This window comes from Musca autumnalis, unplaced genomic scaffold (genome assembly GCF_047663935.1).
Source record: "Musca autumnalis isolate F117 unplaced genomic scaffold, ASM4766393v1 scaffold_1, whole genome shotgun sequence".
In the NCBI taxonomy this organism is placed as follows: Eukaryota; Metazoa; Arthropoda; class Insecta; order Diptera; family Muscidae; genus Musca; species Musca autumnalis.
In genome coordinates, this window is record NW_027411644.1 from 316,536,860 (window position 1) to 316,552,285 (window position 15,426).

At 40.0% G+C, this 15,426-nt stretch overlaps 1 protein-coding gene across 1 annotated transcript; it reads left to right on the forward strand.

Moving 5' to 3' along the window:
- The first annotated feature begins 345 nt into the window (after positions 1 to 345).
- Rh2 (Rhodopsin 2) lies at positions 346 to 12,378 on the forward strand. Its single transcript, XM_073962352.1, has 3 exons — positions 346 to 728; positions 11,078 to 11,568; positions 11,629 to 12,378. Exons 1-3 carry the CDS (start codon positions 651 to 653, stop codon positions 12,173 to 12,175), a joined length of 1,116 nt encoding a protein of 371 aa, XP_073818453.1. The 5' UTR covers positions 346 to 650; the 3' UTR covers positions 12,176 to 12,378.
- The last annotated feature ends 3,048 nt before the right edge of the window (positions 12,379 to 15,426 follow it).

The window sequence follows — 15,426 nt, forward strand, 5'->3', positions numbered from 1 at the left end:
GTGACTATGTAAGGGCACAATTGCTGGCAATAGGTTAAAAAAATGCAAATATGTATTTTTTTGCTACATCTGGCGAACGGCAATTAATGCTGACCACAATGCAAGTGAATTTTGATTGCGTGTGGATTTATGCCTGATTTTGTTCTTCTTCTTTTTTATCGTTGTGGCTGTTGTTGTTGTATAGCTATTTGTGCCATAGCATAATAAATGATGTCCACTCCATGTTGTTGTAGTTGTTGCCTTTGTTGGCATTGTGTGTTGCAGACACATATCAAATTCAAATACTAATCGAATTAAATGCAGAAAAACAACAACAACAGCAACAAATTTAAAAAAAATCACAACAGCCACAAAATTGTTTTGCGGTATATAAGGCTGTCGTTGGCATGAAGGCTCTTTGATAAAATCAAAGCATTTTTGAAATAACACTTCGATTAGTTCAATTCCGATAGTTAGTGCGCTGTTGTTGAGTTGAGTTTGCAGTTTTGTTGTTGTTGAAGTTTAAAGGGTTTTGTGAGTGTGAACGCTTTTTTTGTGTGAAATGTAAATGGAAAAATTTGTAATTATTTAAATGCAAATTAATTTGAAGTGAAGTCAATCCACAAAAAAATCCACAATCCCAAGGGTGTTGGGATTATTTTAATCAAGCCATGAGAGATGACATGGACGAATACTTCAAATCACCCCGTTTTGAGGCACAAATGGGCAATGGCTCTGTATTGGATAGAGTAAGTGGTTTTTATTTAAAATAGTATTGAACAAATTAAAGACATTGTAGAATAACCATTTTTGGAAGGTGATAATCCGTGAAAGATATGCTTAAAAAATTTGAACGAATTAAGGCTCTGTAGTCCTTAAAAATTAGTCATTTCAAAAATCTACAATACTTAGTTATGGAAAAATTATTCTTGCAAAGTGATCGAAATATACATAGCTCTGATTTTTGCATTGACAAAATCGTTAACCAATAAGGAAAGGATTAAAGTCAGGCGGGGCCTACTATATGATACCCATTACCACCATTCTTTAAATTTCAACAAAATGCAATTTTTAAATGCGATCGAAAATATATGTGGGAGCTATGTCTAAATCTGAACCATTTTCAAAATATATATCCATTTTCAAAACTATATCTAAATTTGAACCGATTTCAGAATAAGTTGGCGAATTTATTTCCGTCACATTTTCTAAATTTCATAAAAAGTAGACCGACATAGCGTGTTTGGTGCGTCAAGAGAATGTGGTAAACTTTTTTCTAGGCCAAATTGCGTTAAATATTCCAAATTTCAATAAAGTTGAATATACATAGCGCGTAGTGGTCTATAAGCTCTTAAAAAATCCACGATATCCAACTAAAGTGTCTGATGAGCTCGATAACTACACTGTGCAACAAAATTGAGGTGAAAGTCTGGGACACGGAAAATTCCTCTTGGGGAAAAAAGGCCTTGGTGAGTATATTAATAACCCGAAGGACAGATCCTCCGTGAGTCGAACTTCCGCGTTATGGCGTGATAAAGTTTTTGCTAGAGAAACTGTAAGCCGTCAGCAATCAGCGTTATATCTTTGTTCACTGTTGCTTTAGTTTATATTTGAGATGACATGTCTTCAGTCGAATCGAATGAGGATTATTTTCGTAGAGCACTTCGACCTTCTAACTCGCTTCCTTCAATGCCCTTTTCGTCCTTTATTTTAAGAGCCGCTATAAAAGTACCGCAAGATGACGTTTTCAGGTTCGAAATGTTCTGCAAAACTGTCGCTCAGAAAATTTTAGGCCATTTTTGTCCTTTGGGATTCTTAATGTACTGACCAAGGGCTTTCATCTACAAAAGGAATTACCTCTGCCCAAAATTTGTGTTCACAGTGCTATCGAAAGGAGTGATTGACATTGGTCCAACCCTTGCGCATCGTAATATTTGTTTCAAACTTAAAATCATGTTCGAACGTAAACTATATTCCTTCGGGTAGTATGTAGAACATAAAATATGAAAATGCAAATGCGTAGATCATTTTGAAATTCTTACAAAAGGTAGTCGTAGCAGCTCATATTACGACAGTATCATTTTTATTGGTGGTAAGGCCATACTCTGGCTGAGATAGTTACCCTAAGCTGTAAAAACCTTACCGCCACCAACTATAGCTCCTAAAGTGAGTCCTCGATGTTTTCCCGTTCGAAAATTGTCGTGCCACTACACATGTGGCCGTAGGGATTCTTTACGACTTTCGGGCCATTTTCTAAGGAACTATGGACATTAGGGTTATAACTTTTTTACAACTGTAAGCAGATATGTAATTGAATAAAAACTCTAAAGTCACAGGAGATAACTAAATTAACAAAACATTAGTTTCTCACCAATTTTCTTTAATTCTGAGAATCATAAAAATGTCGTAAACGCCTTTTTCAAAAATATAATTTTTTAACACAAAAAAAAAAAACTAAAATTTTTGAAATTTTTTTTTGTTCTCATTTTATACATTTTTTGAAAAAAAAAAAAATTTTAAATCAATTTGTTCGTAAACATCTTCAATGTAATAAACGATATTTTATTGATTAGTAGGAAAAAAGTTCATTCATCCGTGCTACAGGAAATCATTTTTGAGCAAAAATGTCGAACAGTCATAACCCTAATGGACTTACTTACTTACTTAGCTGGACCATTACAGAACATTTGTTCCATAAGCCGAACTAAGAAAAGATCTCCAACTCTCTCTGTTTAGTGCTTCGCTTTCTGGAATACCGCGCCTTGTCATCTCTTCATCCACGTGTTTGCGCCATCTATTCTTTGGCATGCCAATTCTGCGTGCACCACCATGCGGCCCGAATTTATATGCCTTTTTAGCGGGTTCATCATCGCCTATTCTTTTGATATGGCCTAGCCAACGCAATCGGTGCATCTGGATACGTTTATTTGACGTCGATATTCACCGTCAACGCAGATTGGTCAATAGATCTTTCGAAGAATTTTTCTCTCAAATAAGCCAAGCACTGCCTTGTCTGCTTGCGCAAGTAGACAGGCTTCTGAACCATACATCAGCTCGGGCAGTATCAGTGTTTTGTAAAGCGTTGTTTTTGTTTGAAGAGATGTGGCTTTATTCCTAAACTGCTTACTCAGCCCGAAGTCGCATCTGTTGGCCAACACTATTCTTCTTCGTATATTACCTCAAAGTTATAGGAACCAACGTCAACAGTTGGCCCGATCTCTATGGATGCATTGCGCGACGACACCATTAACTTTGTCTTCTCGCCGTTTACTGCCAGACCCACTTTAGCAGATTCCCTTTCGACTTTTTCAAAGGTTTCAGTTACTTCCTTTACCGATCGACCTTTGATGTCAATGTCATCGGCATAAGCAAGTAACATATGGCTGTTTGTATATATTGTGCCACTTCTTTTCACTTTCGCATCTCGTATAACCTTTTCCAGCACAATGTTGAAAAGATCACACGAGAGGCCATCACCTAGTCTGAAACCTCTTCTGGTACCAAACTCTTCGGAGAGGTTCTTTCCTATTTTAACTGACGATCGAGTATTAGTTAATGTCATTCTACAAAGCCGGATGAACTTTGCAGGGATACCAAATTCAGACATGGCTTGGAATACCTTTGAACGTAGGGGGCTATCGAAGGCTGCTTTGTTTTCTGCATCTCGTGGGTCTTCTCCAGGATTTGCCGCAGGGTAAATATCTGGTCACTGATGGATTTGCCAGGTCTAAAGCCGCATTGGTATGGCCCAATTATTTAATTGACCATAGGCTTTAGTCGTTCGCATATTATCCCTGACACTATCTTGTAGGCAATAGCTAGAAGACTTATGCCCCTATAGTTAGAGCATACAGTCTTATCTCCTTTCTTGTGGACAGGGCACAGGATGCTCAGGTTCCAATCGTCGGGTACTCGTTCTTCTTGCCAGATGGTGCTATCTAGCTGATGAGCACACCTTACCAACGTGTCGCCTCCGGTTTTGAACAGCTCGGCTGGTAAGCCATCGGCTCCTGCTGCCTTATTATTCTTCAGCCGACTTATTGCTGTGTTTACCTCATCTTGGCTGGGCGGTATACATTCAATACCATCTTCTGGGATTGGATCTGTGGTATCTTCGTCGTCTTCGCTACTATCGGATAACAACAGGTTGGAGAAATGTTCTTTCCATATCTGAGCACACTATCTATATCAGTTACCAAATTACGTTGCTGGTCTCTACAGGAGGATGTGCCTGTACCAAAGTCATCAGTTTGATGTTTCACTCTTTGGTAGAACTTTCGGACTGCATTCTGGCTCCTGTACATCTCGATTTTTTCACACTCCCGTCTTTCCATTTCTCTTTTTTTCCTGCGTAAAACACTTTTCTCCTCTCTCTCCTTTTCTCCCTATACCTGCTACTGATTGTAGAGTAGCCCTATATGCCGCATTTTTTTCTTCGGTAGCAGCACGACACTCCTGGTCATACCATGGATTCCTTGGTGGAGGTCTCTGGTATCCATGCATGGATTTTGCGACTGTTTGCATGGAGTGGGCAATATCTTGCCTTTGTGGTGATATGCTATCGGGACGAGGAGTGCTTTCATTAAGCAATTGGGCTAATTGAGTGGAATATGCTGTGGCTATCTGTGGTGTTTGCAGCTGACCGATATCCAACTTCCGCGTTGTATCTGTTCGTGCATTATTTTCAACGTTTAGACGGGTACGTACCTTTGCTGCAACAAGGTAGTGGTTCTAATCTATGTTTGCTCCTCGGAACGATCGTACATCCAACACGCTCGATGAATGTCTTCCATCTATCACAACATGATCAATTTTATTACTTGTTATTTGATCTGGAGACAGCCAGGTACTGCTAACTACCATGTTTTTGCAGCTGCAAAGTCTATCAGCCTCATACCATTGTCAGATGTTTCACTGTGGAGACTGAATTGTCATGGCAGGTGTTGTTGTGACGCCTTTCCCAATTCATCGTATTTCCTGCATGGCAGTAATATCGGAATTGTACTTTTTAAGTACGTCTGACAATGCGAAGACTGCACCTTCTCTATAAAGAGTGCGAACATTCCAGGTGCAGATTCGCAGATCATGGTCCTTAAAACGTTTGGGGGGTTCGTCATCTTTAGAGGGGTTTGTTTTTCTTTTCTTTCTTTTTTCATGGTAGTCTGCTTTTTCTAGGGGATGGTTACTAACCCGACGCCCAAACCCAAGTTTTTAACGTTCTTATGGGTGATCGCGGGGCACATGTTGGCTCACAACCTTTAACGGGTGTTAAAGGCAGTTCCCCAGGTGACGCCACGTGAGTGTCAGTGTCCACTTGAGATGAAAGAGGGACCAAGATAAATCCTCGTAATAGATCTATATCTGGCAGAAATATTACCAAGTGAAAAGTATGGACCAAATTGGTTGCTCCCTGTGAGAGTTATCGTGAGCGACATTTTGGGGAAACATTTTGAACTTTTGGTGGGAGTGGTAACCGAGGGAGTGGACCAGACAAAATATTATAATGGCCAAATTTTTGAATGATGTTCTATTGAAATATCTGTTGTTGTTGTTCTTGTAACAGCATATGATATGTTTGTATAATCGGTTTTCTTCTTAAAATGACTCTTGCTCTCTCTTCAGGTTTACGAATCTGACTGCTGATATATTCCAAGTTGTAAGCTGTAAATGCTATTCGAACCTGTCTGATATTCATGGTGATCTAGAGGTGTTCGCTCTTGTAATGTGAGACTTGGGGTGCCACCGTGGTGCAATGGTATGCACACCCGCCTTGCACGCTGAAGGTCGTGGGTTCGATTCCCCGGCCAGTCAACATCAAACACTTTTCAACGGTGACAAAATACCCCTCAGTTATGTTGGCGACATTTTCTGAGTATTTCAGCCTTGTACAACTACTCTACAAGTGGTGTCTTAGACACGCCGTTCGGACTCGGCGATAAACAGTAGGTCCCATATCATTGAGCTTAATATGAATCGGGGTGCACTCATTGATATGAGAGAAGTCTCCCCTGTCCCGCCTGGGATGTTTGTGGAACAATTATAATTATTATAATGTGAGACTTCTGCCTCAAAATCATGAAGATTCCTTATAATATGCCTGGGTGATTAGGATGACTCTTCTGTTAACTAGGGTTATGACTTTTCGAAATTTTTTTCTCAAAAATGATTTCCTGTAGCACGGATGAATGAACTTTTGCCTACTTATAACTAAAATAACGTTTATTCCATTCAAATATTGAAAAAGGTCACGCACATAGCATTTTATTTTTATTTGTGTTTAAAAATTATATTTTGAAAAAAGTGTTTACGAAATTTGTATGATTCTCATAATTAAACAACATTGGTGAGAAACAAATGTTTTGTTTGTTTAGTTATCATATGTGGCTTTTAAGTTTATATTCAATCATATATACATATGCTTACAGTGACTTTAAAAAATTGCCCATAATTCTGATAAATTCAAATTTTTGTAATAATTTTGTGCGTGAGATTTTTTTTCACCGAATCACCTTATAATTAAGTTTTTATCTAATCTTATGTAAAAACTCATAACGCTATGAGGTGCTACGACGGGTTTTTCCCCTAAGCTAGAGTAGCTTGTCGGAGTCCAAGGATCCTTACATACAATTTATTTGATAGAGACAGAAAGAAAAAGACGTTTTCGTTAATATTGAGTTTTACAATTGACTTATTCTACTTAATATATACGAGACCTGGATAAGTACTCGATAACACAGGAAGCCGGGGATTGATGGATCAGAGACGTGGCTAAGTACTCTAGCTCCTCAGAAATGGGATGAATTTTATAATTCAACGGGATCGGTTTATATGCGAGAGATCTGGATAAGTACTCAGGCAAGACCTACTACGATAGGTAGAACTACGGCTGCAAGAGACCTTAATAAGTACGCAAGCACTGCAAAGATAATCAAAGTTAGAGTCGCAAGAGACCTTAATAAGTACTTAAGTAAACTGCAAGGATTTTCAAAGCAATGGCGTCAAAAGACCTTAATAAGTACTTAAGCCAAACTACAAAGATATTCAGAGATACGGCGGTAAGAGACCTTAATAAGTACTCAAGCCAATCTACAAGGGTATTCAAGGCTACGGCGGTAAAAGACCTTAATAAGTACTCAAGCCAATCTACAAGTATATTCAAGGCTACGGCTGCAAGAGACCTTAATAAGTACTCAGGTCAATCTATAAGGATATGCACGGCTACGGCGGCAAGAGACCTTAATAAGTACTCAAGCAATCTACAAGGATATTCAGAGATACGGCGGTAAGAGACCTTAATAAATACTCAAGCCAATCTACAAGGGTATTCAAGGTATTTAAGTTTTTTTTTTTAATTAAAGAAAATACTCCTTGGGTTTTCATAAAACTTATAAAACTCTTATAAAAAGTCATATACTCCAAAAAATGTTAATTTGTGTAAAAAAACTGAAAAAAAACACAACACACACCCAATAAATTTAAAAAAGTGTTAAACGGACGGATCGGGTTGGGTACAAAAGTATATATGGGCTAAAAGAGGAGACTCTCGGGCATCTTTCTGTGAAAATAGAACATTGTTCCATGTTGTCCCACAAAAGGTCTAGTCCACTAAATTTGGAATTTCATAAAATTTAGTACCTGAGGAAAAATAAAATAGCTCATGTAGTGTAAACGCTACGGTAATTTGTTTAAAGGCCACATCCTATCTACTTTGTTAAAACATTGAACCCAATATCTGTTATAATTTCCGAAAAATAGCTATTTCTTTCTCCAGAGGTTTGCAAAAATGACGTATTTCTCAAACATGGGAAAAATGTTCTTCTAGGGCAATGTCGTGCTTTGATATTGTTAAAGTTACGAAGTTTTTCGGCAATTCACACACACACGACCCGAACGCAACGAAAGAGCTCACAAATGTTTTGATTTGTTTAGCAGCATGAGTGCATACAACGTTACTAACACACTGTCAAAAGTTGCAAATATTGAGAATTTTGTGTGCCCTCTTCTTGGTCGGCTGTGCTTTAGGGGCACCACGCCCGCACCTTCCAATATTTTGACCTAATTTTTTGGTTCCCTAGTTTCAATATGTTTACTATCGAATCCCATATAGAAGTTAAATATCTGTGATAAAACAAAATTTTGATTATTGGTCAGGAAAATCGTTTTTTGAACTATTGTGCGGCGGCAAGAGACGTTAATAAGTACCCAAGACATTCTACAATCATATGTAAAGATACTAGGTTACGTAAGGATAAAAGGATATGTAAAGATACAAGGATATGTAGGGATAAAAGGATATGTGAGGATAAAAGGAAATGTAAGGATAAAAGGATATGTAAGGATAAAAGGATATTACTTACTTAGGTGGCTCTGCTTGCGCACAGAACATTTGTTCCATAAGCCGAACTAAGGATAGATTTCCATTTCCCCCATCTCTAGCAATCTATTCCCAGTTAGTGGGAATACCACGATCTTTGGTGTCATCTTTCACCTGTTCTCTTCATCGAAGTCTTGGCCTACCAGGTTTTCGTTTACCGCCTTGTAGCTCATGTGCATACGACTTCTTAGCGGGGGAATCATCGTTCATTCTTATGACATGACCAAGCCAACGCAATCGCTGCAACTCAATACGCTTAACTATGTCGATGTCAGTATATATCTGGTATAGCTCATCACCAACGGAGATTGGGCCGTATATCTTTCGGAGAATTTTTCTCTCGAACACAACAAGTACTGCCTTATCTGCTTGCGCAAGTACCCATGCTTCGGAGCCATACATTAGCACAGGTAGTATCAGTGTTTTGTAGAGTGCGACTTTAGTTTCACGAGAGATGACCTTGTTTCTTAACTGCTTACTTAGTCCAAAGTAGCATCTATTTGCATATATTATTTATCTCCTTATTTCAGAACTGATGTTGTTTGTTTTATTTATGGCGGTGCCGATGTAGATGAAGTCGTTAACAACCTCAAAATTGTATGTGCCAACTTCCACAGTTGGTCTGGTTTCAGTTGATGCATTGCCCGTCGATACCATCAATTTCGTCTTATCTCCGTTCACTGCCATCCCTACTCTAGCAGATTCTTCTTCTATTCTTATAAAGTTGTTAATCACTGTTTGTTCCGATCGACCTATGATGTCGATGTCGTCGGCATAAGCGAGTAGCATGTGGTTCTTATTGTATATCGTGCCATTTCTGTTTAATTTTTTCCAACAGTATGTTGAATATATCACATGAGAGACTATCTCCTTGCTTGAAGCCTCTGTTGGTGGTGAACTCTTTAGAGAGGTTCTTCCCTATTTTAACTGATGGTCGCGGTTTTGTTAGCGTCATCTAGCAAAGTCGTATCAGCTTTGCGGGGATACCAAACTCAGTCATGGCTTGAAATACTTTCGTACGTTATGGACTGTCAAAGCCAGCCTTGTAGTCGACAAAAAGATGGTAGGGGTGTCGATCTGTTTTTCTTGAGTTTTTTCCAGTATGTGCCTTAGGGTGAAAATTTGGTCAATGGTGGATTTGCCAGGTCTAAAGCCGCATTGATATGGGCCTATAATATCGTTGACTATTGGCTTTAGTCGTTCGCATAATATATTGGATATAATTTTATAGGCGATGGGGAGCAGACTTATGCCTCTATAATTGGAACATACAGTCTTGTCTCCTTTTTTATGCACGGGGCACAGGATACTCAAGTTCCAATCATCAGGCATGCTCTCCTCCTGCCATATGGTATTAATGGGCTTGTGCATGCATCTTATCAACTCATTTCCTCCGGTTTTGAACAGTTCAGCCGGTAGCCCATCAGCTCCTGCTGCCTTATTATTTTTCAATCTACTTATTGCTGTCATAACCTCACTATGGCTGGGCGGAATGCATTCAATTCCGTCATCTGGGATTGATGCTGTCGCCTCGTCATCCATGTTTGCATGGATTTTGAAATCCTTTGCAATTGTGCTTTTATGTTATCGGGAAAAGGTTCAGCCGCGTGCGTACCTTGGCAGCAAGAAGGTAGTGATCCGAGTCGATGTTTGCTCCTCTAAAAGGGTATGCAAGGATATATTACTTACCGCAGAAAGATGTGTTCACGTCCGTGGTCTTTTACTGAATGTCCCAGTTCGAGTTTTGTTCGGTATAAAATACCCGTCTCCGCCACGTGTTTCGTAGTTGAGTAACGGGAACTTGTTTACTCGAATTTATCATCACAACAACATAGCAAGTGATCATCTCCACCAATGACAGTGATGCGTTAATGGAGTTGTGATGATGCAGTGGAATATTGTGGTGGAGTAACGGTATCTTGTGAAGCATTCTGACAAGTTAGAATATTTTTCCATCGCGTTCTTGTTCCTATCTGTTGGATGTCCTCAAACAGCGTGGAGTTCTTGCCACCAGCACTGTTCTATCACACGGCTTGCTTTGGTTGAGTCTTCGACTAATATGCGTGGATATAGCGAGAAGCGCTGTTGTCGTGTTGTGCGGCTTACGGAACCCATGCAACTGGATAGCTGTTTCTGACGCTGGGGAGGTCTAAAGCCTCAAGGGTATTTGCTACTGGCGACAAAAGCTAAATCATTCTGTACGTTTCATATTTGGTCACTTTCTCATTTGGTCAAGCTGGCATCCTTGCCTGGCTACAGTAGCGGGACCAGTCCCGTCCATTTTTCAGACTTCGTCGACGATTTGTGTGGCTAAAGACAGATCGAGAACATTGGTGACGTACTCAACACCCGGCTCATCCACCTGTTTCAGCATTACCATGGAGATTGCAGTAGGGCTCAACACTTTGGATGATTTAGCGTTCCTGACGTCATTCGCAACATCATCCATTATAAATTGTGGTGGTTCAACCTCGGCAGGGAGAGATCTAATGCGACGTGGTGCACTCCGTGATGTTTGACAATTTGTCGATTAAAATAACTTGCGCACATCTTCGTATCAATTAGCGTAACTTCGAAAACGTGACTGAGGTCCAATCTTTATTTTTTCCAGGCCATTCATCTGATCGTGGCCTACCCCAAAACGCCTAAAATGTAACCTCCAAAACTTCTTTTGTCAGCTACGAAAAAAAATTATTAATGAAAATCAATTTTACTTTCTTTCAGGTCACCCCGGACATGGCCCACTTGGTAAATCCCTACTGGGGTCGTTTTCCTCCAATGCCTTCAGCGACCAGTCAACTCTTTGGCGTTTTTACGGCCGTCATTATGGTTATATCATGTTGTGGCAACGGCGTGGTTGTGTACATTTTTGGCGGCACTAAATCCCTGCGAACTCCAGCCAATTTATTGGTACTCAATTTGGCATTTTCCGATTTTTGTATGATGCTCTCCCAGTCACCGGTAATGATCATTAATTTCTATTTCGAAACATGGATTTTGGGTCCAATGTGGTGCGACATCTATGCAATATGTGGTTCCATGTTTGGTTGTGTCTCAATATGGTCGATGTGTATGATAGCCCTGGATCGTTACAATGTAATTGTCAAAGGTGTTTCGGGTCGACCGATGACAGTGAAATTGGCTATGGTGAAGATAACGTTCATATGGATGTTTGCAACATTTTGGACCCTAATGCCGTTGTTGGGGTGGAGTGCGTAAGTGGAGAGAGAATTTTTTTCCTTTTGATCTTTTATGTAAATTAATATATTTTTTAGATACGTTCCCGAGGGCAATCTAACCGCCTGCAGTATTGATTACATGACCCGTGACTGGAATCCCCGTTCCTATTTGATCTCCTACTCGTTGCTTGTCTACTATACCCCCTTGTTTTTGATTTGCTACTCCTATTGGTTTATAATTGCCGCCGTTGCGGCCCATGAAAAAGCAATGCGTGAACAAGCCAAGAAAATGAATGTAAAATCCCTGAGATCTTCTGAAGATTGTGACAAAAGTGCCGAAGCAAAGCTGGCTAAAGTGGCTTTGACAACGATATCGTTATGGTTTTTGGCCTGGACACCGTACCTGATTATCTGCTACCATGGTCTATTTAAAATTGATGGCCTAACACCGACAACCACAATATTGGGCGCCACCTTTGCAAAAACCAGTGCGGTATATAATCCCATTGTCTACGGCTTGAGTCATCCGAAATATCGTATTGTCCTCAAAGAGAAATGTCCAATGTGTGTGTTCGGTTCAACCGAAGAACCTAAACCAGACAGTGATACACAGACCACCTCACAAGCTGAATCTCAGGCTTAGACAGAATTGTGACCGAATTATGCTGACGAATAACCGATAACAAATGCAATGCCAATAAAAATGGCCAAAAATTCAAAAAAAAAAAAAAATAAATAAAAACAAATGTCAAACTAAAATAGTGAAATTTTAGCAAATATTGTAAAAAAACAATGTGATAAAAACAAAATGTATTATTTTAATAAAAACTAAACGTTAATGCAAACCAACAGGTATGAATTTTTCTGAATGTTTCGATGTAAATTCGATCTACTGGCCCAGAACCAGTATTTATGTCATCAAGATTCAATGGAGATTCAATGGAAAATATGTTAAAAATAAGGTTAAAATATTTGAAGGTGTGGGCGTGGCGTTCTCTTCAATACAAACTTTTGTGTTATTTTAAGAACGAACAAGTAGAAAAAGTATCAGTCGGCTTTGTCGACAGAGATATACCCTCAGCCTATGTTAATTGAAACTTACATCTACGGACAGATCAAATGTATTTAGGGTCTTTTCAGAATGTTGTGTCCCTTAAAGGATTAAAGCTCAAAAGTGTTTTCGGAGGAGGTATTAAAGGAATGAACCGACTTGGTCCATTATGGAAGTGTATCTTATTTTGGGAGTCATATTTTTTGATAGATATCGCGCCCTCTAGTCATTTCAGAGCGTCATCGTATAACTTTTGGAAGCATGGACTTGTCCACGAAAAACAAAATATCGCTGTAAACAGGACCACAACGAACAGCATCAGTGTACATTTCCAAAGGATCTTCGAACAGACCCTAAACTGCACTTAGACACAAATGTTGAAATTTTGTGGGGGATGTACCCTACGGAGAGGACCGATATGGGCCATTTTAGAAGTTAAACTAAATTTGGACAAAATATTAGGAGAACTAAAGTTTGGACCACATTGGACCCGTTCAAGAGATATCGTGCAAACGATATTTGTGAAATTTTTTTTAAATATTGGGGGGAAGTACCGGAATTTGTGGACCGGTATTGCCAATCTTTGAACTGAAATTAAGTTTGGACAAAATATGACGAAGGCCAACATTTGGTCCGAATCGGTTGATCAGTTCGAGAATTATCATGCTCTTGAGACACTACATATGGTGCCATAGGGGTTTTTACCCCTTCGGGCTGTTTCTCAAGAAGTATGGACTTGGTTCAGAAAAACATTTTTACCGTCGTAATTGAGGCAGCGAATGAAAGCTGTTTCAACAAAAACCAAAGTGAATTTATCCGAAATTTTGTGTGGGTGGTATCCAAAGGAGTGGACAAATATAGTCGATATTCGAACCTGATCTATACCTGTACATATATCAGGATATTTAAAGAATGGACCAAATTGGTCACTCCCATCAAGAGTTATCGTGTCCACAGTTTGCCGAACATTTTTGAATTTTTGTGGGGAGGTACTTGGAGGAGTGGGCCGATATGACATATCTTCGAACTTAAAGTATGTTTGGACAAAATATTACGAAGGCCAAATTTTGGACCGAATCGGCAGATCCGTTCGAGAGTTTTCTTGCGCTCCAACCACCTCACACCGTGTCATAGGGGTTTTTTGCAACTTTCAGGCTATTTTCTCGGAAAGTATGGACCTGCCCCTAAGGAAACTTGTACATTCGTATGGAGGGCAGTGAATACAAATTGCTAAAACAAAAATTAAAGCGATTCGAGAGATGACCCTAAACTGAATTTTTCTGAAATTTTGTGTGGGAGGTACCCGAAGGAGTATACCGATTGAGTCCATATTGAAACCTTGTCTAAGTCTGATACACACTTTACGATGGGCAAAGTATGGAAGAAATAGATTACTCCCTTCAAGAGTTATCGTGCCCACAAATTTTCCGAACTTTTTCGAACTTTTGTGGGGGAGGTAACGGAAGGAATGGACGGATATAGCCCATCTTCGAACTTAAACTAAGTTAGGGCAAAATATTACGAAAGCCAAAATTTGAACCGAATCTGTTCATTCGTTCGAGAGTTATCGTACGCTCCAACCAGCCAGACAGACAGACGGACGGACTTTGCTCAATCGACTCGAAATTGTCTGAAACACACCATAAATAGTGGAACTGAATCTTGCTACATAGCCCACTCAAAAGAAGCTCCTCAAGCGAGGTCTCGAGGCCTGTGAGGCAACACTGAAATAAACGACAGAGATAAGTCAATTCCACGGCGGTCGGTTCTATGCACCGGATTAACTCACAGGTATATTTAACCAGGGGCCGTTGTCTCAACAATTATGTATTTTTTTCGTGTATTTTTTCATCATGGGAGCGGCAATTTATCTCGGAATGCCTGTTCCGAGGTGAGATGTAATGGATGTACGGAATGGACACTTCCGATGGTGCTCTCGCTTAGTTCCACCAAGGATTACTGTGATAGGTATATTATATTATATATCCAATTTCGTCGCCCGACTCTTCATCGTCGTGGAAATACGAGACACAGCATCTAATACCACAAGTTGTTCTTCAGCGGGCCGGAAATGCATCATTCCTGCAATTCAATTGTAGCGGTCTCCGCAATAAGTTCAGCGCAATTGTGGACCATGAGTCATCATGGTCGCCGGGATCCAGTTCCAAAGTTCACTGCCACCTGCAGCTTGCACAAGAAGCTGAGGAGGAGGAGGAGGAGTTGCCTTTCTAATACACCAGTCTGTCCAACACAGACCTACATTGCTTGAGCTTGACTCTAGTGACCCATACATGGACTGTATGAGGGTAGCAGTAAAATGAGGTACTGCCTAGGTAGAGATGCTTAATGTGTACCTACCGCCGATGAATTGTTGTGCCCTGCATTATATGTTCGTTATTAGTTGGCTTTTAGAGGGCATACGTTTGGTGGTAGGGGACTTCAATGTCCAAATGAGCAAACATGGCAACCCGCCATTTTCCGCGGTTCAGACCCCCCCCCCCCCCCTAGAAAAAGCAGCCTACTATGAAAAAACGAAAAAAAAGAAATACAAACCCCTCTAAAGTTGACGACCCCCGCAAACGTTTTAAGGACCATGATCTGCGAATCTGCACCTGGAATGTTCGCACTCTTTTTAGAGAAGGTGCAGTTTACGCGCTGGCAGATGTACTTGAAAAGTACAAGGCCGGCATTACTGCCATACAGGAAATACGATGGACTGGGAAAGATGTCACAACAACACCTAAAGGTGACGCACTGTATTATAGCACGGACAGACACAAGACGGATGTTGGACATCGCTAAGCTGCAAACACAACAGATAGCCACAGCATATTCCACTCAAC

Excerpts from the sequence above, each read along its gene's own strand:
- Rh2 (XM_073962352.1), top strand. The coding sequence starts at position 651 with ATGAGAGATGACATGGACGAATACTTCAAATCACCCCGTTTTGAGGCA. Across the intron at positions 729-11,077 it reads ATGGCTCTGTATTGGATAGA|GTCACCCCGGACATGGCCCA; the intron begins GTAAGTGGTTTT and ends ACTTTCTTTCAG. Across the intron at positions 11,569-11,628 it reads CCGTTGTTGGGGTGGAGTGC|ATACGTTCCCGAGGGCAATC; the intron begins GTAAGTGGAGAG and ends TATATTTTTTAG.